Source organism: Triticum dicoccoides, chromosome 3B, assembly GCF_002162155.2.
Source record: "Triticum dicoccoides isolate Atlit2015 ecotype Zavitan chromosome 3B, WEW_v2.0, whole genome shotgun sequence".
NCBI classification, from domain to species: domain Eukaryota; kingdom Viridiplantae; phylum Streptophyta; class Magnoliopsida; order Poales; family Poaceae; genus Triticum; species Triticum dicoccoides.
In genome coordinates, this window is record NC_041385.1 from 14,686,262 (window position 1) to 14,713,548 (window position 27,287).

Genomic DNA, 27,287 nt, shown 5'->3' on the forward strand with positions numbered 1-27,287 from the left:
CTGTCCGGCAGTAGACCTGCCGAACTCACGATGCAACAGCCAGGGAAGAAGAAAGGCCATGCCGAGTATCCAGGTGGTCTCCATTACGAGCATTATACCTGTTTTATGCACCATTCCGCAGCCTACCCCTGGAGGGGGACATGTTAAATAGTTCCATCCCTTGCTTATCGCACTATTTGTATCATTCTGCATTCATGGCAGTACCTTTTAAATAAATAATGCATCGCTTTTTGCCTACCACTGCATTCCTTTCTTACACATGTGTTCATCTATGACATGCTGCATCCGTACACTTTGGTACGGCTAAATACACCAGGGGCTTAAGTTCCCCACATTATGGTGTGATAAGTCTGAACACTTTCACAAGTGCGGCACCCCGAACTTATAGCATTATATGCATCGGCTCTGAATCATGTCTTGGGTCAATAGTTGGGTTTGCCCGGCTCCCATGTTTTGGTACCTTACGTTCCATTATATCGTCTAAGGTAGCGCTGGGAGAACCACTGCGATTGTGCCCCAGTTGAGCTGGGCGAGCACCTCAGTGGAGAAAGCTAAAACTGACCGTCATGATGGGGCGAGAGCCGGTCGCTATTCGAGAGGTTTTTTCGAGTCCCTAAAGACTTATGCCGCTTAGAGCGAGGAACCGGCTTTGTCCGGCCCAGGCGTGGATAGCGCCCCAAATTCGGCCTTCCGAACACTAGGGGCTTCGCCGAAATTTAAAATTATAGAATTCTATGGCTAAGTGAGAGTGTTCAAGCATTATAAGTCCGGTTGCCTCGTTCGTCGTGTTGGGCGCCTCCCTAGATGGACCCAAAAATGGGAACAAGAGCGCTCAAGTTTATCCCGAACACCCCAGCACTCGTGGCATGGGGGCTGAAGCCGACGACTTGCCATCTCTCAGATTTGATAAACGACCGCACAGAAGGTAATATTTTAAATTAACAAGCATTGCTTAGCGCATATGAACAAAGTTTTCAGCGCACAGGATAACAAAATGCGAGTCTACTCAAATATTACATTGTTGGAGCACTCACCCGCAATAATGCGGGCACCCTTTAGGACACCCTTATAATACATTTCGGGCGTGCGATACTCCTTGCCCGGTGGTGGCGCGTCCGTCACAAGCTTCTCAGTGTCCATCTTGCCCTAGTGCACCTTAGCACGGGCAAGGGCCTGACGGGCACCTTCAATGCAGGCGGAGCGCTTGATGACTTCAACCCACGGACAAGCATCCACCAGCCGCCGCACCAGGCCGAAGTAGCTCCCAGGCATGGCCTCTTTGGGCCACAGCCGAACTATGAGGCCCTTCATGGCCTGTTCGGCCACCTTGTGGAGCTCGACCAGCTGCTTTAGCTGGTCGCTAAGGGGCACCAGATGTCCGGCCTCAGCATACTGAGACCAGAACACCTTCTCCGTCGAGCTCCCCTCCTCGGCTCTATAGAAAGCGGCAGCGTCGGACACGCTACGAGGCAGATCTGCGAACGCTCCTGGAGAGCTCCGAATTCGGGTAAGTAATAGGTAATTCACTTTTACATGCTTGCTATGCATGAAGAATGCCTTACCCGCCGCTAGTTTCTTCAATGCCTCAATCTCCTGGAGGGCCTTGTGGGCTTCGGCCTTAGCGGCTTTGGCACTCTCAAGAGAGTATATTGATGGAAAATATAGCTTTGAGGTGATTTGCTACCAACAATAGTTTCATCTTATGTTCTCCGCTATTGATAGGAACTTTGAAGCGATTCTTTGTCACGCGTTGAGGAATTGTTATACGATTCAAATATATTAGCACTGTTGAGATATTACACTAGTGAAAGTACGAATTATAGCCTTGTTTCCAAGCAATGCAATATCATTTGTGCTCACTTTTATCACTTGCTACCTTGCTGTTTTTATTATTTCAGATTACAGAAACCTATATCTACTATCCATACTACACTTGTACTTCGCCGAACTAGTGCACCTATACAATTTAACATTGTATTGGGTGTGTTGGGGACATAAGAAATTTCTTGTATTTGATTGCAGGGTTGTTTGAGAGAGACTATGTTCATACTACATCTACCACGGATTGATAAATCCTAGGTCATCCACTTAAGGAAAATTTGTTGATGTCCACCAAAACTTTGGGCTTGGAGGCCCAACAAAGTCTACAAGAATAAAAGTAGCGTACTAGACATCAATACCTAAAGAGGACTAAGAAAATGTTTCTCGTTTATGAAGGTGATGAAGAGCTCGTCGTGAAGCTTTACGTCGATGCTAGCTTTGACACTGATCCGGATGACTCAAACTCTCAATCCGGATAAGTACTTATTTTGAATGGTGGAGTAGTCATCTGGAGTAGCTCCATGTAGAGCGTTGTACTAGCATCTTCAACTGAAGCAGAATATATAGCTACTTCGGAAGTGGCGCAGGAAGGAGTTTGGATGAAAGAGTTCATATTCGAACTAGGTGTGATTCCTAGTGCATTAGATCACATGATTATCTATTGTGACAACACTAGTTCCATATCCTTTGCCAAGGAGCCAAGATCTCACAAGAAAACCAAGCATATCAAACGCCACTTTAACTCCCTCTCTGACTACGTCAAGGAAGGTGACATAGAGATTTGCAAAGTTCATATGGATCTGAATGTTACAGACCCTTGACTAAACCTCTTCCACGAGCAAAACATGATCAACATCAGGACTCCATGGGTGTTAGATTTGTCACAATGTAAACTGGATTATTAACTCTAGTACAAGTGGAAGACTGTTGGAAATATGCCCTAGAGACAATAACAAAATTGTTATTATCATATTTCCTTGTTCTTCATAAACGTTTATCCTCCATCCCATAATTTTATTAACCGGGAACTCAAATACATGTGTAGATAATAAACAAATATTGAGTCCATAGTAAGCCTCTACTAGACTAGCTCGTTGATTAAAATGGTTAAGGTTTTCTAACCATGGACATGAGTTGTCATTTAATAACGAGGTCATACCATTAGGAGAATGATGTGATGGACAGACCCAAGCATAAGCTTAGCATTTGATCATGTTGCTTAGTTTAAAAATTGCTATAACTTTCTTAGTGTCAAGTATCTGTTCCTTGGACCATGAGATCATGTCACTCCCTAGTACCAAAAGAATGTTTTGTGGGAATCAACCGTCACTTAGTAACTGGATGATCATAAAGGTGCTCTTCAGGTATCTCAGAAGATACTAGTTGGCTTGGATCTAGACTGGGATTTGTCACTGCATGTGATGAAGAGATAACTCTCGGCCCTCTCGGTAATAGAACATCTTAAGTAACTTGCCAGCATGTGACTAATGTGTTTGGTCACTAGGATATTGTATTACTAAACGAGTAAAGAGAACTTGCCGGTAAGGAGATTGAACTAGGTATGGTGATACCAATGATGGAATCTCGGGCAAGAAACATATCGCCAGACAAACAGAACTATATACAGGATTACCTAAATCCTTGACATCGTTCTTCCACTGACGAGAATCTTCGTGGAATATGTGGGCACTATTATGGGCATCCATGGTCCCGCTATTGGTTATTGATCGAAGATGAGTCTTGACCATGTCTACGTATTCTCGAACCCGTAGGGTCACACACTTAATGTCTGGTGCGATAGGTTTGATGAGATAATAAGATGGTGTTATAAAATTTTGATTCAAAGTCTCTGACGGGATCCCTGAGATCACGAGGAGTTTCAGAATGGTCCAGAGACAAGGAAAACATATATGAAAAGTATTTTCAGGGTTACCATAAAAGTTTGGGATTTTTCGGTATTGCACGGGAAAGGTTCTAGAAGGTACCGGAGTGGGACCCACATGGAAGTGGGTGGTGGGCCAAGGCACCACACCTCTGGTCCATGTGCACCAAAATCCCCTCCTAAATAGAATAGGATCAAGTCCCGAAGGGATAAGATCAAGATCCCTAAAAAGGATGGATCGCGGTCGGTGGGGGAAAGAAGGAGGATATTTCCTCCCTCCCACCCCCCCTTGGGCGTAGCCCCTAGAGGCGTGGAGGAGGTTAAAAGGCTCCTCCCCACGCCTATAAATAGAGGAGGTAGGGGTTGGCCGCAGCATCGGAGTTCGTTGCTTGCCGCATCCTTCTCGTTCCATACGCCCCTCATCTGCGGAGTTCTTAGCGAAGCTCTGTCGGATTTCCGCCATACTTCCACTACCACATCGTCGTGCTGCCAAGATCGATCTCATCCACCTATCCCCCTTGCTTTATGTATCAAGCCGCACGTGTGTTCAATTCGAAGGCATCGTTCGTGCGGTGCTACATCGGATTGATCCGATAAAAGTACGACCGCGTCACCCACGATCATTAGATCGTTAAACGTGTGTGTTCTACAAGGGTATGTAGACCTTTTCCAACTCATGCTACCATCTAGTAGATTGGATCTTGGGTTTATTCGTTCTCTCATAGGAAAAAAAATTGCGGCGAATCCCATCAAAATTATGACCCTAAACTGTTGGTGTAGCAATAGCAGATATGTGGCAGCATACGCAAAGAGAATCTAGATGGGTGTACATGAGACGACGATTTTTTCATGTCCAGGCCCTCGAGATGAAATTCATGCCATTAAGATGAGGTAATACCTCACTTCCTTCCTTTTTACATTGTATTGATGGTTGCTTCGTAAGAGAGCTAGAGTTTATGGTGATACCTATTCATGATGACGATGATGATAATGATCGGGAGGCCCCTATCTCGCCTATTTTATTAGGAAATCGTGGGAGGAGTGGTGCCGCTTATGAAGAAGAGGAATACAAACAAGGCAGTAGCTTCAACGTATGTCGTTCAACGGCCTCCTCCTCCAATGGTGAGAGAGTACATGGTGGATGGTAGGTATTCTTAGTCCTTGGATCAAGGTATTCACAAAGAGCAAGTTGTTCCAGGTAGACACCATCAAGAATTATGCTGAAAAATCACATAGAATTATCAGACGTAGAAGGACACTCCATAAGTTAGGTTTAAATGGGGTGGTTGCGAACCAACCTGTGTCTGGATGGTTAGGAGGACAGTGGTATCCCAGTCCATCAGAGTTCAAGTCCTACACTTACTGGTGCTCGTGTTTTTCTATATTTATTTCAGGCCTTCCGCCGATGTGCGTTCAGTGGGAGGAGATGTTTTCGTCGACTGTGAAAGCGTCTGTGGCTACTTCGCCAACCTCAAGATGATGTGTCAGCTCTGTCTTTCGGAGGTGCTCATAAGAATGAGTGTATGCGCGTATATTTGAGCGTCTGTTTCTATACCGTGTTAAAAAATAGGATTATGTTGAAATTCTGCATAGAAATGGAAGATATTTTAGTAGGCAAATTTATGCTTCAAGACATACTTGTGTAGTGAACTGGAATCAGCATCGTCGTATGGCATCAGCATCGTCATATGGCATCGCCTTGCAGAACACATGTTGCAAACTCAAACTTCTTTGCAAAAGAAAGGGTGTACGTTTTGGCACGAATCAATATGTATGTTGTGGCTGAAACCACAATTTGCATGATAGACAAAAATATATTTATGTGTCGATGTTGTTTTTTCATCTGATCTTGTAGTCTTTTTCTTTGTGTAGCACACAAATCACCATATTGTTTGTTCAAAACTTCCAAATATATACTTCATCCAAGAGCACATACATATAGATTTCTTTAGAATTTACATAGACTTTTTTTATGGGTGATGCCATAGAAAATTTTGTGGCAACAATGCCATAGGAATATTTTCATTTCATGAACATTCCAAAATCATGACCCCCTATATTCAGGCACAAGTCAACACCTGCGCCGGTCATCTTCGACACCATCAAAAGAGAAGCTAGACTTTGGGTTACTGCGGGTGCACACAAATTGGGTAGCATAATGCCGGGAGAGTAATGGACCTCATGTAATATGTGTGGTGTAACAAACAAACTCTATTCTCCTTCTTAATTAATGGATGAGGCAAAGCTTATGCCTCCGTTTCGAAAAAAAAAATCATGACCCCTGAACTGTCAGTGTAATTTACCAACAATAACAAATATGGGGCAGCATACATCTAGATGAGTACACAGGAGATAATAATGTTTCCAAGTCCAGGCCCTCGAGGAGAAGTTCATGCCCATGAGATGAGGTAATTGCCTTTTTAGAATTTATGGTGGTTATCAGGAGAGCCCTATCTTGCCTTATATAGGTTTTTTTTAACATAGTATAGATGCAAGCCTCATATATACACGCATACACTCACCCATATATACACGTACACGCACATCCTACCCTTATGAGCACCTCCGAAACACACACGGTGTACATGTGAAGTCTGGAGCCTACCGTGGGTTGTGGAGTCCTCTAGAAGGGCGATCGTTTTCAGGTTTGACGGGAACGGGTTGGGTGGCGAATCCGAGTGACACAGGCCGTTCGATTTAATAGAGTTGACGGGTACAGATGAATCTACTCTGGAAGTGACGGGTAAAACAAGAGAGAAGAAGGTAGATTCAAATATTCAAAAGAAATGTGTACTATAGTAGTAGAGATAGAAGGACCCCCAGTCGTCGGCCTGGCCCACCCTGTAGCAATTGGGCCGCGTTCATCCTCTTAGGCGCTATGACAAATAGACGGGTGTCCGCTAGCGCTTACCGTTGATCTCTAGTCGTTGGAGGCATCCTCTCCTCTCCTCTCCTCTCCTCCATCCATCCACTGGCTAGCTGATGATGATTATAAACACATCTATTTACAGTGTTGCTGTAAACGCGGGCGTCCACTTCTCCGTAGACAAGAAAGTTCGCCAATGAAATAAAGGGGAGCCGGTGTCGCTGTGAATAAACCTTGCGACGATTCTTTGGCCAAAGAGATGCGCTCTCCTCCTTTGATAATAACATAACGCCTGAATAGACATTCTGTAGCCTTCTCGATGCCCGCCTGTGAACGGGAAGAAGTTGAGAGAGACCCAGTGTACTACATGTCCAGGCTCAATGGCCAAGCTAGCTAGAACATCATCCCCCATGTGGAGCACAGCGTACAATACAATGGAGACCAAAAAGCAGGTCATGAGACAGGTGAAAGCAACTGTTTTCAGAAGAGTTGGTATACCATTCGAGTCTACTCCCTAGTCTTCCACAGGGTCACAACATTACAATTTGCAATGTCCCCTTCAATCACCATTACAGTACTAGTCATCCATCTATGCACGCAACTTGATCATTTTCTAACGGTTAAGAGACAAGATCAATGCTGCTGTCGCCCAAAATAAATGACTAAATTATTTACTTTTAGTTTGTTAATCTGATGGCACCTTTGCACTATCCAGTTTTCTTCTCAACAAGGCTTCCAAAACTAGATCAACTTCGTTATATTCCGACTAATAAAACCTAGCGAGCGACAAACAAAATCAATGACAAAAAGATTCCGGAAAGAAGAGAAGATGTGTGATGGTGCCAAGTAGCGTACAATCTGAGAGGAAAAGACTGGGATACGCGCTCAAGGCAGCTCACGGTACAGGTGAAAGCAACCGTGACAGTAGTTGATATACCATTCTACATAGGTGACTCTACGCCCAGTCCCTTTTTTTTTTCTTTTCTTTTTTGCGGGTGAGTCTACTCCCAGTCTCCCACAAGGCCATAACATTACAATTTACGGTGTCTTCTTCAGTCATCGAATACTAGTCATCGCCCTAGATAATCATTACGTTGATATTTGATCTTTCTAACTTGTAATATCATTATAACTTTTAATAAGAAGTGACGTTCAATATTAACTTCTTTAGGAAATAAGGATGAACCTTTTTCCAAATACACGTTGAACTTTTATTAAATACACGTTGTACATATTTTTTTATACACGATGATTTTTTTTAATGGTGCAAAAAAAACTTTAAACTTGTGCATACAATTTGTTTTACACTGCATGAACATGTTTTAAACGTGTGACCATTCTTTGGATGCAGAAACTTTCTTGCAAACATTTTTTAAAGACACGAGAACAAAAAATTACATTCCCCCAAAAAACTATAATAGACCGTGAATATGTATATATAAACATAAGTACTAAGAAACAAGAAAATAAAAAAAACTGGAAAGCAAAGGCCTGTAGTGGGCCGGCCCACTACTCGCTGCCCTTTCTTGAGGCGAGCGGTTGCTACTTCTAGGAGCACAAGACAAAGCCGCGCCCAGTTACTCAAAAGAAAAAGACAAAGCCGCGCCACGATAACAGCTATCTACTGAATAATAATACACTAAAAATGCAAGCTAATGAATAATATGACTAAAATATTCATGGGTATAAGTGATTTGATCAACATTGAAGAAAAAAAATCAGAAAAAGTTGTGAATAAAATCTATGGAAGAGCGAGCAATCCAAACTCGATGAGAATAAAAAGAAGTACTCCCTCTGTAAACAAATATAAGAGTGTTTAGATCACTAAAGTAATGATCTAAACGCTCTTATATTTCTTTACGGAGGGAGTAGGTCGCACCAAATGAATTTCAGAGTTTCAGAGTCGATTGGCAGGGGTACATGAATGGAAGGAAGGGGGCTTATTTTTGGTGGTGGATCAACATAATAAACTTTCTAACAGATCAATGGCTACTGCTACATGTACAGAATTTGAATGGATATTTACACGGCAATATTGAATTGGAGGACAAAAGAATGGTGTGGCCCGAAGAAACAATGGCTATGGTCGCGCAATCACAACCTTTTTCTTATTATTGTTCGGTAAATTTTCTATGTCCACAGAAAAAGGAACGTCATAAGAAAAGCGGCCTCGACCAGAATATGATCAGCCACGACGGCATGGGAAGAGACCTGTTTCAGAAGCCAGCGACATGGTCAGCAGCATGCTAGGAGGCAAATGCTAGTTCTTGCGAGCACCTAGAAACTGAAGCGGCACTCACCGTGTCCGAACTTGATGCAGATCAGAAGCTCTATGATGCATATACCCAGTGAAAGCCAACACAAAGATCACACCTTCTTAACAGGTTTCCTGAAATCATTTACCACATAATACGACTACTTTTCAGCATGAATGTCTCACTGTTCCTGTGAATATGTGAGAACTGACAGCCAAGTTACATTGGTGCGTTATTATTCATTCGCGTGTAGAGTCATTTAGCATGTCAATAGTAATACTGTAATTACACACATTCACGTGCGGGAGATGAGCGGCCAACCAGCATGGCCATGTGGCGCATGCTGGTTGGACGTGGCGAGAAACTTTTTGAATTTTTTTGGAAGATGAAAGTAAGACCTTTTTTTCTTTTGAGAATTTTTTTTTTGGAGATTAGTTTTGTAAGAAGTGAGACTTTTTTTTTATTTTCCTTTTGAAGAATTTTTTTGTGATTATTTTTGCAACGACATCAAACCGACGTTACATAAATTCTGTTTTTCATTTATACTGTAAATGAGTTTATTTTCAAACTTTAATTTGTTTTAAAAAATAAAAAAACATGATTTTCAAAGAAGTGTTAACACAGTAAAACAGAATGTTGGCGCAATTGAATAAATGTTGATAGCTTTCAAAAATTATTGATCAGGACAATAAAAAAAATTCCGATTCTAGTAAAAGATGTTTTGTACCATAAAAGTATTTTATGTGACTTTTTAAATAAATATTCCAGCGAAAAAAATGTTTATCACATCAAAAAATATTCAAGTAGTATTAATAATCTATTACCATTAAAAAAAGTTTCAAGGTGTATTTTTTAAAATGGTAACCATATAATAAAAAATGTTTTACGTATTAAAATGAAAATGCATATCATTTATTTGTTATGTGTTAAATGTACAATAAAAGTGTATATAATGAAAACTAGCCATGCGTTTCAAAAATTAGAAACATTATAAACCGAGAATGAAGAAAATAAAAAAGTGAAGAACTCAAGATAAACAAAGAAAACCTAGTAAGAAACAAATAAAATTAATGTATAACAAAGAAAACAAGAAAAACTAAACTAAACTGGTGAGAAAAATGCAGAAACCAAATTTATAACTAAAAATGGAATATTAAAGAAAAACGGCGAAGAAAACAAAAAAATGATGAAAAGGAAAAAAAGAAAACAAACAAAGAAAACCTGAGAAAAACAGTAGAAACCGGACAAAGAAAACCCACGAAGAAAAAAACCGGCCAGAAAAAGCAAAAAAAAACTGACAACAAAGTAAAAAGGACAGGAAAAGCGCACGAACACACACAGTGGTTGACCGGCCCAGTGTCGTCCCGCCGGTATCGAGCGGAGCATACATCTAGCTGTAAGCGAGATATAGCTCCCGCGCACACTGAGTCCTTCTAATCAACGCATCACGTGCCGAATAAGCGCATACCGCTTGTGCGGACGGTGGCCCATTTGTGGCTGGTTTGCTCCATCTCTCAGGTTCCATTGCTCGATTCGCTTGCTCACTGACTGTCCCCGCGTGCGTTTGCTCGCCTTATCTGTTTTTTGTTTGCTTTTTTACGGTACTGCTTGTTTAAGACAAACAAATGTCTATCAGTTTTTATTTTCATGGATTTGAAAACGGCTCATGGATTAAAAATGTTTCCTGAATTTAAGAAAGTTAGCAAACTCAAAAAAAGTTCATGAATTTTAAAAAGTTCATGTACTCTAAAATATGTTAATAAATATTTAAAATGTTTGTGAATTTGAAAAAAGTTCACAAAGCCGAAAAAAATCATGAATTGGAAAAACATGTTCGCAAAAGTCATAAAAAATTTATAAACTCAAGAACGAATTTGGGAAATTTTCATTAATTTTGAAAAGACCTTTAATTTGAATTCAAAAAAAATTATGAATATTAAAACACGAATTTGAAAAAAAATCTTGAACATTGAAAAACAATCATGAATATGCATATGTTCGCAACTTCAAAAAATATTCATGATTCTGGGAAATGTTCGCAAATTTATAAAGTGTTAACGAATTTTATATTTTTTTATAAATTTTAAAAAAAACTTTACTGACTAAACCAAGGAAAAACAACCATGCAAAAAACGATGGGACGCTCCAGATGGTTCCTAAGAACTGCCACATAAGCGCTAAATAGGACTAATTTACTGGATGAGTTTTTTTTTCCTCAAGAAAAAACACTGGCTGAGTTTTTTATGTGTATTTTTTCATACGGTTCTTGTTGTTTTCTTTTACATATTTTATTTTTTTCTTTCTGTTTGTTTTTTATATTTCGTTTTTCTTATTTTCTATTAAAAATTATGATTTTTTTAAATCACAAGAAATTTTCAAGTTCGTGAAACATTTTCTATTTACAAACTTTTAGAAAAACGCAAAATAATTTATAATTCATGAATATGTTTTCAAATTTTGTAACCATTTTCGTACTTGAGATTTTTTTTCCTTACGGCCGGGAAAATTTCTTTTTTAAAATTGTGAAAAGAACTAAATTACTGATATTTTATAAAATGGTGAATTTCTCAAATTGAACTTTTGAAAAAATCATGAACTTTTCTCAAATTCACAATCTTTTTTGTTTAAATTTTTTCAAATTAGTGATTTTTTAGTTCGTATACTTTTTCGAAATTTACAAAAAAAACTCCAAATTCATGAAAAACCCACAAACTGTTTTTCGAATCCCCTTTTTTGATTTTGCGATTTTTTATTGAATCTATGAACTTTTTCCAAAAGTCAACTATGAAATCTGGCGAGCGAGCAGCGGCGCAAGAGCGCATGGATCTATGCTTGCTGGGCCCGCCGACGGGAGATGGCGCATGAGGTGCCCCTGCGGAGGTGGACGCTTGTACGTGAAATGGTGCTTAGTGCGACAATTAGGAGCTCTCAAAAATATTGGCTAGGTATTTGGTGAAACACTTCCCCTCGTAACACCGGGCAAGTCCACCAATCGGGCACCCATCCGCTATATGGGCCAGCCCGGTGGCTTCTTTCTATCTTTAATCATTGGTGTTGGAAATGTTCTAGAATCTTCTTTGATTAATTTTTTCTCTGATTTCTCTGAGGTTTTATTGGTATTTCATTCTTTGTTTTCTTTTTTCTTTGTATTTTCATTTTTTATATTTTCTCCTTATTTATTTGGGGACATCTTTAAATCTGTGAACATTTTTAATAATTCATTAACATTTTTTAAAATTCTCGAATTTTTAGATTTTTCAGAATAAAAATTAGTTTTGATATTTGTTGAACACTTTTTAAAATTTTCACAGTAGCCTGGTTTTGTAGATAAAAAATGAAACCACCATATCCAGCAGCCTGCTTTAGGAAACTGGTCGAATAAAATAGCACCAAACCGGTTAGCCGGCCAGCCAAGTTTGAGCGACTGAGGTTTGGTCCTTTATTCGCGTGGAGGACTTGAGCTATGGATATTCCTATGGTAGCACCTTCGCAGGATCACAACACGCCAATGAGTAGAGTGACCAAAGTATTCTTGTGCACAACTCGGCGTTCAGTTCTTCCATTCAGTAATGAAATTCAAGTGATTTTTTTCAAAATAAAAATGTAAACGGTTGCCAAAATAATGTGATCCTTGCACTAGTATACAAAATTTGTGCAAGGATTAATGTCCAGTTCAGCAATTGTACATTCACAGATATATTTTGCTTTTACATTTTACCCAATGGTCATTTTTGGCAAAATTGACATGAACATGGAATCAGTTAGGACCCAGCAGCACACGGAACAAAGCTAGCAGTACAAGATTGCAGCCCCACTTGTAGTGAGTGGACGCCTGAATAATTCGCCGGGCCATATCAACATTGATGTCAATCAGGTTCAGTAACCAGGGGCTCACGTAACACAGCACAAAACAAAGCACACAACTGCGGAACTACACTGAAACTTAATCATTTACCACCTCACATGCCAACAGCCTCACACATTCTGCAGCTCTGAACACACATACGTACCAGTCAATGAGTCACCAAGAGCAGTGAGATCATCTTTTTCCTCGGATAATAATGGAGTAGAACACTATGCCGACATCAAAGACACACGCGGCCAGAATTAATTTAGATCAGAGAACTCATGGGACAGAATAACCTTATTTCATTACTTTCATTAAATCGAAGTAGGTCGGGCCAAATGAATTTCAGAGTTCCGGAGTCGATTGACAGGGTACATGGATGAATGCAAGGAAGGGGGGAGGGGGCTTATTCTGCTGGTGGATCGACAAGAAATTTCTAAGGCTGACCTTCTCGTGGTCACCGATCAATGGCCTACTGCTACATGTACACAATTTGAATGGATATTTACACGGCAATATTGAATCGGAGGAGAAAAGAATGGTGTGGGCCGGAGAAAACAATGGCTATGGTCGCGCAATCACAACCTTTTTCTTATCATTGTTCGGTAAATTTTCCATGTCCACACAAAAAGGAACATGGTGAGAAGCGTGGCCACCGTCGTCCAGAATACGATCAGCCACGACGGCATCGACTTCGGGAAGAGGCCTGTTTCAGAAGCCAGCGACAAGGTCAGCATGGCAGAAGGAGGCACATGCTACTATCTGCAAGCACCAAGAAAGAAACTGGACTAGGAGCACTCACCATGGCCAAACTTGATGCAGATCAGAAGCTCTATGATGCATATAGCCAGCGAAAGCCAACAGAAAGACCCCACCTTCTTCACAGAGTTCCTGAAATCATTCATCACATATATAAGACAATTACTTTCAGCAAGATTGCCACCATGTTTATGTGAATGCGTGAGATACGCTATGAAGTATGCAAAGTCTGAAGCTGGTGGGTCAAACTTTGTACCTGTCCTGCAAATAGGTGTTGTATTCGCGGATGGTTGGTATCGCAATCAACCACCAAAGGACCAGTCGGTAGACAATCAAGGGATTCCGGGGAGGAATCCAGAGGCAGAACTTAAGAAAGAATGTGTTAAGTTCGATGGTCATGAAAATTACGCACAGGCTTAGCACTTGGATGAATCTCCAAGGGCCAAGCAGAGGGTACCACTCATCCTTGTCCCACTGTGCTGGTGTGAACTGACCTAGCGTCCTTTTCACCTAAACAGAGGCAAAAGGTTGAACAAATGAACTCATGAGCAAGGCTAACGACATCAAGTCTAAAATAGATAACTGATACGGCTCAAGAACATACAACTTCAAATAGAAAATTTGGATAGGTATAGCACAGCAAACCACAATCTAAACCTACAGAGGCTGTTTGTATCTTCTACATATATGCAAATGAAAACATTCAAAAACGGATTTGCAGGACATGAAGAAAGAGTTTTAAGAAGGTTAATCGTTATAAGCTGTACTTTGGGCTAGTAACCCACTAACATATCAGTTCTGTCAATGGCAGGTATGATGAATATGTGCAAGTATTACTGTGTTGCCAGCAAAATGTGTGTCCCTTAAACTGGAAGTGTCCATCTTAACCAGAGTTTATGCATAAAACTGACACTAACAGATGTTGCATAGGTCAGTGGAAAAACAGTTACAGATTATTTCATGCGGTTGCAGATAATTCATTACAAACTATACGAGATGTGAACTCTTGCACCGAAAAGTTTGAGCTTGTACATAAAGTAGTCCAGACAAGCCAAGGAATTCTTTTAATTGACAGACTACTGAAGGAATTGCTCTGGTTTCTCAGTAATTCTTGCCTTTGCTAGATTTCATCGTACTATCATGACATTGAGTAGGATAAAAGTTCAGCTGCAGCTGGGCATAATATTAAACAAAAACTCGATGCGACTGATTGCTTTGCTGGACAACCCATTTTCCTATGCACAGATTAGTAATAGCATACCTTACTCATAATATTGGGCTGGCGACTCAAGCCAACCCATTCATACGTCCTCCCATCAAAATATCTCACAGTCTTCATGCCAGCCCAGATACCTGGATCACAGACAAGATGTCCCCATTCAAGAAGAGGTAAAATCTAGGAGGTAAATCTAACTATGTAAACAGCTAAATCTATCGAAGACAACAAACAAAACATGCATGCTGACATGTACCAAATACAGGTATTAAGTTCAAAATTCATATAAATGTATTGTGTATATAGATAAAATAATGAAAACCACATAAAAACCTTACCAAACCAATTGCAGATCAATATGTCTAGAACAATGCTATCCCACCAGCATTCGTTAAAATTTGGCAACATATGTCGAAAAGTTAGCTGCAGTTCACACAACATTATATAAGGGTTCTGGTTTAAAGATAAAACTGAACACATATGTAAAAAGTACATACCTCCATTAATTCAAAGCCAATTGATAACACCCATAGAAGTGGTTGGTTTCGTATCATTATAGCCTTTCCCCACCATCCAAGGATATGGGCAATAACAAACTCGTCAAAAAGGATGTCCTAGAAAAACCTATATTCAGATCAGTAACTTGAAGCATCTCCAAGATCATGATCAATCAGAGAAATACCACAGACCAAAATTGAACAAGGAAAGGTAGCAGGTTTGTGAATGAAGTCATCATACATAAACATTGTTAAACCTGCTTTTCGGATGATCAGGTACATATATACGGCAGTCGGTTCCATAGGATCTTTCAGGTAATTCTGTCAGACAATGGTGTGAAATAAGGATTCCTTCAACAAGATAAAGCTCCATTATTAGATCAGATATGTAAAAACATCTGTCTTACCAACACCAAGGTCAGGGTGAAGGTACTTCATGAACTGCCTAGCATCATCACGAGTCTGCAAAATGAAATAGAAGGAATTATGACTACTAATTACAGTTTCAGCTGCTTAATATTGCCTCTGCCGCTAAACTATAATTTCTTAACATCGTTGCATCTTATTACCATGACTTGTTTCACCAATAAAACTCAAAAGTACATATATGGAAAAGATCATACCAAAGCAATGGTACAACTGTTTAAATACAGATAAAGTGCTATATTACACAATTAATAAATTTAGAAAATAACTTTTCACCTCAGATGCGCTTACATAATTCACTGCTTTTTCACAATATAAGTAAGGGAGCTAACAGCTTTCTGTTCGCATTTTGGCTACACAGAGACAATAGGTGAACATTGCACTTTCTTATTGCTGCCTGGGGAGTTTTCTGTCGCATAAATAAGTTATCAGAATGATTAGAAAAGGGATACCCTGGCCCTTTTCTCCATTGCGTCTTACTCTCTTCATCATCCTATTTCCAAATTAATACGTATTCGCCGCAAATTGTAATATTACACTTGGCATTGGCGCTATTGTTATCAATACACTCTGCCAGATATTCCAATTGCCAAACAATGTCACCGGGTTTTTTAATCAGTGCAATGGCATATCTTTATTTTGTGTGAAGCATGAGCCGAAGTACTAGTAAAATGCAATTCCCCATGCTAAGCAAAAAAAACTGAGACTTTTCCACCATTAATTAGCAATGCTTTTGACAGATTCATGAATCCGAAGAATCGAATAGCATAAGCATTTTTTTCAAACAAGATTTACAAAACTGTACTTACCTGGAAAAGCAAAAATGTGAGGGCCACAAGGTAAACAACTGCCATCCCATGGACCAGGCGCCAAATTGCAGGATGTGGTCTGATGAGCACACTGAATCATAAAGGAAGTAGCTGTCAGTAAATGTTTGCACAAACCCCAGCGACTTCTGGAACAATAGTAAATGTTTTTTATTTTTACAGGGAGCAGAAATGAAGTAAGGCTTTGCTGTCCTGATAAGTGCTACTACAAAACCTTTTTTTTTAATGGTTGATACTACAGATCATACTTCACAACCTCGAAGATATTGAGAAGTTCAGATCAAATATAAAGCACACATAAATACATTCCTCTTCTGCTCCATAGCAGTGAACAATATACTTATTCATATCTACATGCCCACTCATACAAAATACTCCCTCCGTTCGAAATTACTTGTCTCGAAAATGGATGTATGTAGAACTAAAATACATCTAAATACATCCATTTCTGCGACAAGTAATTCCGAACGGAGGGAGTAATAGTTAAAAAACAAGGTATATAGTTTCTGCAACTCACGTTGAAGGTGCCTGAAGAAAAGAATAAGCCAAGAAAACAGCAATCATCGCAAAGACACCCCTGTTGACAAGATAAAAATATATATATATGAGCACTCAGATTTGCCCAACTCAAACGGGAATTAGCAGATAAAAGGCGAGAAAAATAACGGTGAATGACTATTATCCCAGTTGAAGATATGTTCCACCACAGATGTTCAGTTGGTGATTAACAAACAATTGTTTTTCCGGCATAACATAAATAAAAATACCTTTTTACAGATGAGACACGGTCAGCAGAGAAGCTTCCTTCTGGATTAAGAGCGCCACTTGCCCAGCTGATAAAGAATTATAAAACAGATGCTCATTAAACATACAGCTGTTTTGCAATTCCTTAACTCTTTTTTTTTCGCAGTGATCTTAACAATGGTAAAATGCCACAGTAGGTCAACCACCAGCAATGTACTACTAACATCATTGTGGTAAGAATCTCTCTAGGAAACTAAAAATAATTCCAGAGGTAAAAAAGATCCAGCAGCAGCTCACTCACATTAAAAAGCAGGTTCCCATGAGTAACAAGGAGATGGTCCGTGGTCTGTACGCCCACGCGGTCCAGGGATCAACCTCGCCGAAATTATTGGGCGGTTTTACACCATTACACTCCCTGCCAATATACTCTCTTGTAGGCTTGTGACGACCGTTGTCCTCCATGGCAACAACAACCTTGGCAAAAATCACCACCTGCAAAACATTCATGGCAGCATATTACAAGATCAATCAATACATGGTCTTACTGGCCTTCAAGAACAGCAAACAAAATAATTAGCAACTGAATAATGTGACACTTGAGCAGAGCACATCTGAAAATAAACACTTGAAACGAGAAAAGAAAAACTAAATTCAGCACGAGCACGTCCTCTGAAGCCAGCGGCAATGCCCGGGCCTTTGTGTGGCTCTGGTTGCTCCAGGATAACAAAAAGTGGGCGGTCTGCGCTCTGCCGCCTGCAGCCGGAGGGCGGCTTCAATGCAGAAACAGGGGAGGGGAGGGGAGGGGAGGAGGAGGAAGAAAGGAGCATTGGAACTTGAGAGAGGGGGCGCGATTGGCTGACCGAGGAAACAAATTCGGAGGAAAGAAAGAAACAGAGCGCTATGGCCTGCCTCTGTGATTCACTACTAGGTAGCTAGCTACAGTGGCGCCGTACGGCCGCCTCCAAATTAAGAAAACGCAAAAGCTAAAAGGCAGCAGCTTTCCGCAATGCCGCCCGTCCGTCCCGGGGAGAGAGAGAGAGATCTAGACGGCGTGCCGGGTGGCGGCGCCCGGGAGCCGCGAGGGCCGGCAATCACGTACCTCGGGGGAGGCTCAATGGACGAGCGCCTGCGGAGAGACGGGGCAGAGGCGGCGGCGGCGGCGCGGTGCCCCGGGGAGGAAGGGTGGCGGCGGCGAGAGAGGCGTCGGCGGCAGAGTGGCAGGGGGGATTTAGGGCGCGTTGGGGGGAGATTGATCCTGGTTCTTGGAGTATAAATAGGTGATTAGTGGTGAGGGGAGAGGGGAGGGGAGAGCGGCGCTGGCAAAGTTCGACGACGGGAGATGCTTGGAGGTGGGGGGTGGGGGAGGGGTTCTGTTCTGCCTTTGTTTTGGCTGCCCAATTTCGGACCCAAGACCACATGACCCTTCTCGGCCGTGTGGGCTGTCAAGGCCTCAAGGCCCCCTACACCCGAACGCTTCAAATTCGTCTTATATGCCGGGACGGACCGCCCGCTCACTGTTCGGTCGTAAAATTTTAATCCATACGGACGTCTTAAACTGGCCTCAAACGTTCGGGCTGATCGGCACCCCTCATATCCAGTCTAAATATGAGGAAGATATGGGGCCGTTCGGGCACATCGGACCTGGCCCACGCTGGTCCACCCGACCTCATATATATTCCTCATCATCCGCTCGCCGGACCAAACCCTAGTCAGTTCCCTCCGCCACCCGAGCTCATCTCCGGCGGTTTTCATCCGTCTCCGGCATGGCAGGCGGCGGATCCTAGTCCTTAACCTCCAGATCTATCCCGAGCTCATCCCACGCGGTCCCAAGGTGGAGATGGTCGTCTAGCTTGCGCTCCGCCGCTCCTAGGAGGAGGCACGTGCACAAGTGCGCTCGGACTCCTTCCGCCGGGAATTCATTGCGTCCACCCCAAATGGCGCATGGATCCGGCGCTAGGGCAGCCGTAGTTGCCTCGTCGAAGGTCGTGCGGTTCGTGTGGCGTCCTAACGTTGTGGCGGACGCGCACCCCTCCATTGGCGCATAGAGCATCGGGAAGCACCATGGGCCTCGTCCGACGAGAACCTGGCCCGGCGTGCTCGTCGTGCCAGGCACCGAGCGAGGGAGGCAGCGGCAGCTCTCGAGGCGGTGGACGTCGGCCAGGCGGAGTCGCATTCTCTGGCGCCACGTACGGCGCATCAGTCCGGGCGCCGCAACCGCATCGTGTTGGACATTGTCGGCTCGTCCCAGGACGGATCCGTCATCGATCTGACATCCACCGGCACCGTTCGGTTTACGGGCTCCGACGAGAAAGAATAGGGCATGGGAGACGGCGGCGCCTTGAGTCCCGTGAGCTGGCTCGTGTCCCATGCTCTGCTCTATCTAGCCGGCGACCAGACCAACACTCTAGGGAGCGCAGCCGGCCGGCGGACATGGCCAGGGCAGTCTCGGGCGAGCTCCGGATTAGGGTCACATTGCATGTAATAATATGGATTTGAGGTTTATAATTTGAAGTGTATGATTGTAGAATCAAATATTTGATGCGTGACCGGTCAGTGAGGGGCCGAATTTGCCCATCGCGGCTGTATATGCTCTTATGGAATATCTTTTGAGAAAATATGTATGGTAATAATCACAATGGACGAATGTTTGCTAGGAGGGATGGCAATGGCGAATGTTTTGATGACAGTTCTAGTTGTTGTGGGGATGATAAAAGATGGCAATTTTAGTTTGCAAGCACGGCAATTTCCTAGCAAAAACAGAACTGCAGCGAAGTTGCCATGCCCGCTAACTAAAATTGCCATCAAAATCGTTCGCAAATGTCATCATCTCTAGGGAACGTTCACTGGTTATTGAGGTCCAAAATGTATGCTTTGCTCCACATGTAGCTCATCAAGGGGCCCTTTCAGAAAAGGAAAAAATGCATATAGCCAAACCCTAATCCGATCGAATCCTCTCTCCCCTCTTTTGGACGGCAAGGGTTGCTTCGGTGGCTGAATTAATTGATATTTTTTCTCTCGCCGGTGAGACTAGCGCAACACTAAAGAGTTCGCTTATGGCTTTGGCGAGAATCTTGGGGCCTAAGGTATTGGTCGTAATTTTTGCTTTGACTAGGGTTTTTTCTGTGATTATGAGTTCAGTTGCCATGGTTACTCGTATATGATATTATTATTATTTAATAATATAAGACATGTATTTACAAAACGGGAAATGTGTTTCCTGGTCTCCTTGTGGAAATGGGCATGACTGGGTTTGAACGAAAAGGAGACTAACAAATCCTTTTATATTTTTTCCCTCTTCTGCAACAACAAAAATTTAAAATCACTTTGTACACAAGTTGAGTTTTTTTAGTATGTACACAGGTTATGTTTTTTATGCGACAACACTTATTACCACTATTAAATTTATACTTATTTTTAAAAATTTTGAAATAAATACACCACTATAAAAATAAAGTTGAAATTTTAGTTAATTTATATGTTTTAAAAATCTACTATCAAAAATAAATAAAATTAGTAGACGATAAAAAAACCAAAACAAATTACAAAAATGTTCGATTTAAAATATTTAGATAAACTTACATCCTAGACGAAGAATGTGATATTATTTGGCTTCAAAAATATGTTAATGGAATAATAGGCATATACACATAAGCCAAGACTCACAAATGGACCGAAAATTCCACAATATCAATTCAGGATCAGTTGGTGCTCTACAAACAATAGTGTCTCTTTATACACAGGGTTTGGAACACATGTGAGAAAAGGAGACTAACAAGTCCTTTTATATTTTTCCTCTTTTACAACTCTGAAAATTTAAAATCTCTTTGTACACAAGTTGAGTTTTTTCAGTATGTGCACAAGTTAAGTTTATAGTAATAAAAAGGTATTCTCGAAGAAACTCATTGTGACATGACTGGTTGCACTTTAATTAGACACACTTGAACTATCTATTTTGGTATTTTAGGTCATATTACTCATACAGAAACAATATACATACCAGTGTATCACTTTTCCTTTTTATGTTTTTATACGACAACACTTTGTGTTTTACCGTTTTGAATTTTTTTGAAACAAATACATCACTATTAATAGGCTAGTAGATCAAAAGGAACAAAGTTTCAATCTTAGTTAATTTCATCTATTTTAAGTACTTTCTATTAGAACTAGATAAAATTAGTAGACGATAAAAAAATGCTTACAAAAATCTCTAATCTAAAATACTTAGATGAAACTTACATCCTAAATTAATAATGTGATATTTTTTATCAAAAGTAACAAAGTTTCAATTTTAGTTAATTTCATCTATTTTAAGTACTTGCTATTAGAACTAGATAAGATTAGTAGACGATAAAAAAATGCTTACAAAAATCTATAATCTAAAATACTTAGATGAAACCATCCTAAACTAATAATGCGATATTTTTTTCTCTTGGCCAAATAAATATGTATACTAAATGTATAGTCATGTGCACATGTAAACATGCCAAGACTCACAAATGAACCGAAAGTTCCACAATACCAAATCAGGATCTGTTGGTGCTCTACAAACAATAGTGTCTCTTTATACTTGCATTTTAATTAGACACACTTGAACTATCTATTTTGGTATTTTAGGTCATATCACTCATATGGAAACAACATACATACCAGTGTTTTTCCTTTTTATGTTTTTTATAGGACAACACTTTGTTTTTTACCATTTTTAAATTTATAGTTATTGTTTAATTTTTTTAAACAAATACATCACTATCAATAGGCTAGTAGATCAAAAGGAACAAAGTTTCAATTTTAGTTAATTTCATCTATTTAAGCACCTGCTATTAGAACTAGATAAAATTAGTAGACGATAAAAAGCTGCTTACAAAAATCTCTAATTTAAAATATTTAGGTGAAACTTACATTATAAACTAATAATGTGATATTGTTTGGCTTGGTCAAATAAATATGTATACCAAATGTATAGTCATGTGCACATGTAAACATGACAAGACTAGCAAATGAACCAAAAATTCCACAATATAAAATCAGGATCTGTTGGTGCTCTACAAACATGTATTCAAGTGTCTTTGTTGTGAGGCTAGAAAATAAAGAAGATAACCTGGCCTTCTGTGCAGCAACGTAGCTGGAAAAAACAAAGAAAAACACTCTTTGTTGGCTCATTTTGTCCACACCTTTAGGGCATAGTCATCCGAGAAGGCACAATTACTTGTCGACAAGTCACCCGCTAGCGAAATGAGGTTGCAACTATGTGGTAAGAGTTTGATCGTGTAAATAAATTTTGTATTTGATCTTCTTTGGCGTCTTTCTGATTGTCCTATGATGATTAGAAGCATCGAGTCGGCAAGGACCATTCCCTCTGGTTACACATGACACGCTCTAAGGAATTCTAACCCATCGAGTCGCTTTTCACACGAGCTCCGATGATGGGTCATCATATTCTGGGAAATTGGATAGGTGTAGCTCGGTGCCTATAACCGGAGTGGGAGGGATACCCTTTTATCAATATGGTTCACTGCGGTCTTAAATATGAGTCCCCTTTGTATTCTACTAATGTGTCTCATATTTGACAACAGGGGGCCATCAAACACATTCGAGCCATTCATACCGGATTTTGGCTTATTTGATTGATTCACAGAGAAAATGTGAGATTGTTTCCTAGATGTTGGAGCAAATGAAAATGTTCATATGAAATCTAGTGCAAATAATTCCTAAGGGAAAAATCATATGGTTTGCAAAAGGCATTTTAAGGTTTTTTTTTTGCATAAAGGCATTTTGGTGGACAAGACTTCCATCCAACTGTTTCAAACATTGTTCGGGAATTCGGTAACTGGTAACTGCTCGGTTGACTACTGATTAGCGAATAATCGGTTAATCGGCCATTTAACTGAATTAATCGGTCGATCATTAATCGGTTGCACATGAGAATATTGGCAACATGTAACTAGTTTTTCACGTATTGTACCACATAATCCAATGCTCACAGCTACGTATTATACATTTATACTAAAATATAATGTCGTAGGCCACACATGTGACAACCAGTTAGGGCCGGCGACGGGAGCAGGGAGATCGCCGACGGTGGCTAGGGACGGCGAGGAGAAGCCATGCTCGTGAGGCAGCGCCGGAGGTTACGGGCCAGCCAAAAAATGGCCTGGATTGCCACTTCGGTTGCCTCCTTTTTTTATTTGGATGCCGCTTCACTTACCTGAACCATCGCCGATTAATCGGTCTGAAAACCAGTTAATCGTCTGACAACTGATTAAATGCCAGTTAATCGGCTTGACCATTTAATGAACGAGTATGTACTATTTGCCTCAGTTAGGCACAGAGTAGCGATTAAATGGCCATTTAAATGGTAACTCGGCCGAGTTCTTGAACAATGGTTTCAAATAGTATTTGCACAACAAAGAGTCTCGACATGTTCAAAAAATGTGTTTGCATTATTTCCTATAACGAGACTATATTATGACCATCATAATTTAAAAAAAAAACATGCTTCATGAAAGTACATTGCAAAATATATTGATATGGCAGGGGTGACTGGTAAGTGCCAAACCATAGATGGTTGGAGTAATTAAACTCCATACACATGGTCCCTCTAGAATAGTTATTGGGTCACATGGCACGACCTAGTACATACAGCTGGACGTGTCGACTTACATTATGTTCTTTCCTGAAGTTCTTGCAAACACTATCTTTTCCGGTAATTAGCTACATACTCCTTCGGGCTTTAGGGTTAGTACGTATCTTCTTGTGTACGATCCTAAAAACCACGATGTCTATCTACAAAAGGACCGAGGCAACATGCCAATGCTCTTTCAAAATAGACAGAGTTTCTGCCGGTTGCTCGAAGGAAAGAAAAAACAGACATGCCATTTCCAAAGAAAAAATTGTCGTCGTCTTATTTTTCCAGCATGATTTGGGGGCGTCGTTTGTAGTATCTACAGTTTCATTTTCTGAAAATGGGGGCGTCGTTTTGCATGCATGAAATTCATGGCACCAATGATTGGGCATGAGTGGCTCCAAAGCCTTTAAAATCTGAGCTGAGGGTCAAGCAATGGACCAGGCGAGAGGCTGAAATGAGAGGCATATATTGCGTTGTCAGTGAGTCACCCACTCCCTCACAGAGGGGTGGGCCAGGTCCTCCTCCTTCATGCATGGTACGTACGTACACTGGTACGTAGTAGTGGTACTGCCGTACTTTGTACTGCCAGTTAATGTGTGTGTGCCCTACCAAACCAACGACAAGATATAAACAAACAAAGCAAAATGAGCGAATTACAAGCCTTCTCCTAAATAAATGTGGTGTACTGTCACCAAAATATGCTCTCGTTTCTCCTTTGATAATAATAGCTCACACCCTGTGGTACGTCTAGTCCAGCACTCGGAGAATATTCCTCCTCAATTATTTATCATCAATTGTTTGGTGCAGGTCGAGTTTTCGGTGCCAACAGGAATTATTTTCTGCTGCAGAAATAATAATTTTATGTCTCATTTTTACATGAATCAGTTTTCTCTTGAAGGAAGAGTTTGATGATGAACGCATTCGTTCTAATCTCCTATGTATCCGGCCTTTGGTGTGTGCGTGTGTTGGGACGGCGTGTGTTTGTATCGGGTTGTCGATGATCGTTGCTTTATGTATAAAGCGGGCTAAAGCCTTTTTCAATGATATTGTGTTGGCGCAGAGACATGGAGTAATTGGTATCTTCTTAATATTAAGGTATTTTCTTTATTGTTTTTTTATCTAGTCAAGTACTAATCTTAAGATCAACTCAAGCGAAGTTCACAAGGTTCTATAAAAGGAGAACTCAAGTACACGAAAAACAAACAAGGGTTGGAGTATGCTAACCCTCCATTATACTAAGGAAAGATACCCTGAGCCAGTACAATTCGAGTCTAAGTTAGCGCTTGATTAACTTTCCATATTCTTAAACGCAAAGTTTCTTCAGAAGGGGACAAATATTGTTCGGTCAAACAACCGAGTCGGAAGACACCAACTTGCAAGTGGATCCACAGTCAAGTCGACAGGGAAAAACTTAAATCTGAAGAAACAGACGGTCAAGTGGTACTCCCTCCGTTCAGAATTACTCGTCCAAAAAAGAATGTATCTAAATGTATTTTAATTGTGATATATCTTTTTTAACAAGTAATTCCGAACGAAGGGAGTAACTCTGAGCAATTTTCATTCTTAATTACCAGTTCCGACAGGAAAAATATTTACTGCCAAGTCCCTGACTAAGTCTTTGCGTGACGTGACGACAAAGGGCCTTATATTTTAATCTGAGGATCCAGTTGTTCAAGCACAGACAAGAGCCTTTTCTCATGCCGGCAGGTGGAGCCCACCCATTACCATGCTACCATTTCTTCATATATTTTACTTTCATTGGCATTTGCTGGATCTGACGGGACAAAAATGAGATTGTTGGCCTCTTGGGGCGTCATTGGATTAGGCACTGGGTATCATGTCTGCTAATGCTGCTACTAATTGAGCAGTTTCTCCCTGTGTATTTTGCCACAATAATATAGCGTGCATGTGCACATCCGGTCTGCTGGTGGCTGGCAAAACCATAATACGAGTATAATACCACGTACCCTAACAAAAGAACAGCTTAGCAAGATTAGCCTGGGATTAGCTCCTTACAAAGTGTCTCCTCTCCCTTGATTTTGAGCGGAAAGTAAAGTAAAATCTGCATATGATATGCTGCAGTGCAGAGGGTCAGAAGTGGACGGTGGCTGCCCCATAAATAATCTCAGGCGATGCAGCTGGGCATGCAGAGCAGCACATTCAAGCTCTCATGCAGGAACGCACTTGAGCTGCTGCCTGCACTTGAGCTAGCTCCATATCTTCTCAGCCCAATCTCTGCCTCTGCGCGTGCGTACGGCCACTGAGTGTCTGAGTAGTCCAAGCACAAGGGAGCCAAAGGCTATTCAAGTCATTCCACCGCGACTGCCCCTGAAGACATGCATGGAAGGCCTTTCAGGTCGCCATTACTACTCCCGTCCATGGCAGCCAAGCAGCTAGTAGCTGGCTGGAGTAGCTAGCACTCACTCTTGAATTCAGTACGACCAAGAATGTATCAGTTAATGGCTCTGCCTGCCTTTCCTCCAGGCATTTTGTAGTACCTCACTCTGAGCCTCACTTGCCTTCTTCTGCATGCTTAAGTTAATTTCTAAGTAACTATATATAATCTCACATGCAATAGTGACATTTGGCTTTGACTTTGATTAATTATATTGAAAATGCAGTGCAATTACACATTTATACTGATGATGGGGATGACAGGAGAAATCTGAATTATGCATGCTTGCCTGCCTGCCTGCCTGGCACCCCATCTCATCAAGTTAACATTATCTCCTCCCTATCTCACGGATCATGGGATGTCATTGTAATCATACTGTTATCTTTTCTATCCGGGAGCAATGGCGTATGGAGCATGGATCGGCTGCAAGCAACTAAGAACAATATCTCTTCACCATGAAAGGGAGAAGATCAGTAGATCACAGCACTTGTTTATTCAACTGGGCGGAGGAGGATGAGAAGGTCAGATCAATCAAATCTTACATGATTAAAAACCATGAGATGCATGAGGAGAAAGATTAGAGACAAGGCCACACCGTGCCATGCTCTCATGCAGCTACCTAGCTAGCATCCATCCCGTGCCTACGCATACTTAATTAATCATGCACAAGAGTTCGAGACCCTTTCTTTTCTCCAGGAGCCAGCAACTCTACTATATATTATAGCATTGCAGTTTGTTCCATGTTCCTCCATTAGATCGCAAGTTGCCATTATTTGCATCCCGGCATTGGAGGATGGGAAGCTTCTATCTGGAGCCGCACAAAGATAACCTCGGTATGAGGAGATTTGGCACTATTAGTACCGTGATTTGGCACGATCAGGATCAAGGTTTGAGTGAAATGTTTTCGTCCATTTGGCTTTGTGCATGCATCTGGCTCCCAACTTGCAAATTAAGCAACGTTATCGACGACCCTGCTGCTATCAAGGTATGTGTATCCGTGGGTGCTAATTTAAGCAATGCGTGGCTACTGTGGTAGGATGCTAAGATGTCTACACAGAAGATACCACAGAAGAAGAACCAGAAAAGTCCATGCATAGGATTCGTACCAAATTCTACTGTTAGGAGCT

General features: G+C 41.1%; 1 protein-coding gene across 2 annotated transcripts; it reads right to left on the reverse strand.

Moving 5' to 3' along the window:
- Positions 1–12,955: 12,955 nt before the first annotated feature.
- On the reverse strand, positions 12,956–18,507 carry LOC119274412 (CDP-diacylglycerol--serine O-phosphatidyltransferase 1). Of its 2 annotated transcripts, XM_037555108.1 has the most exons (13): positions 18,240–18,507; positions 17,442–17,632; positions 17,164–17,229; positions 16,914–16,973; positions 16,379–16,469; positions 15,551–15,605; positions 15,385–15,464; positions 15,144–15,260; positions 14,985–15,069; positions 14,692–14,783; positions 13,687–13,940; positions 13,474–13,562; positions 12,956–13,377 (listed from the first exon to the last, which is right to left on the reverse strand). In XM_037555108.1, the coding sequence occupies exons 2-13, from the start codon at positions 17,600–17,602 to the stop codon at positions 13,250–13,252; spliced, it is 1,278 nt and encodes a 425-aa protein (XP_037411005.1). In that variant the 5' UTR covers positions 17,603–17,632; positions 18,240–18,507; the 3' UTR covers positions 12,956–13,249. The 2 variants fall into 2 exon arrangements, with proteins under 2 accessions (XP_037411005.1, XP_037411004.1); XM_037555107.1 differs by lacking the exon at positions 18,240–18,507 and having other exon boundaries at positions 17,442–17,982.
- Between the last annotated feature and the right edge of the window lie 8,780 nt (positions 18,508–27,287).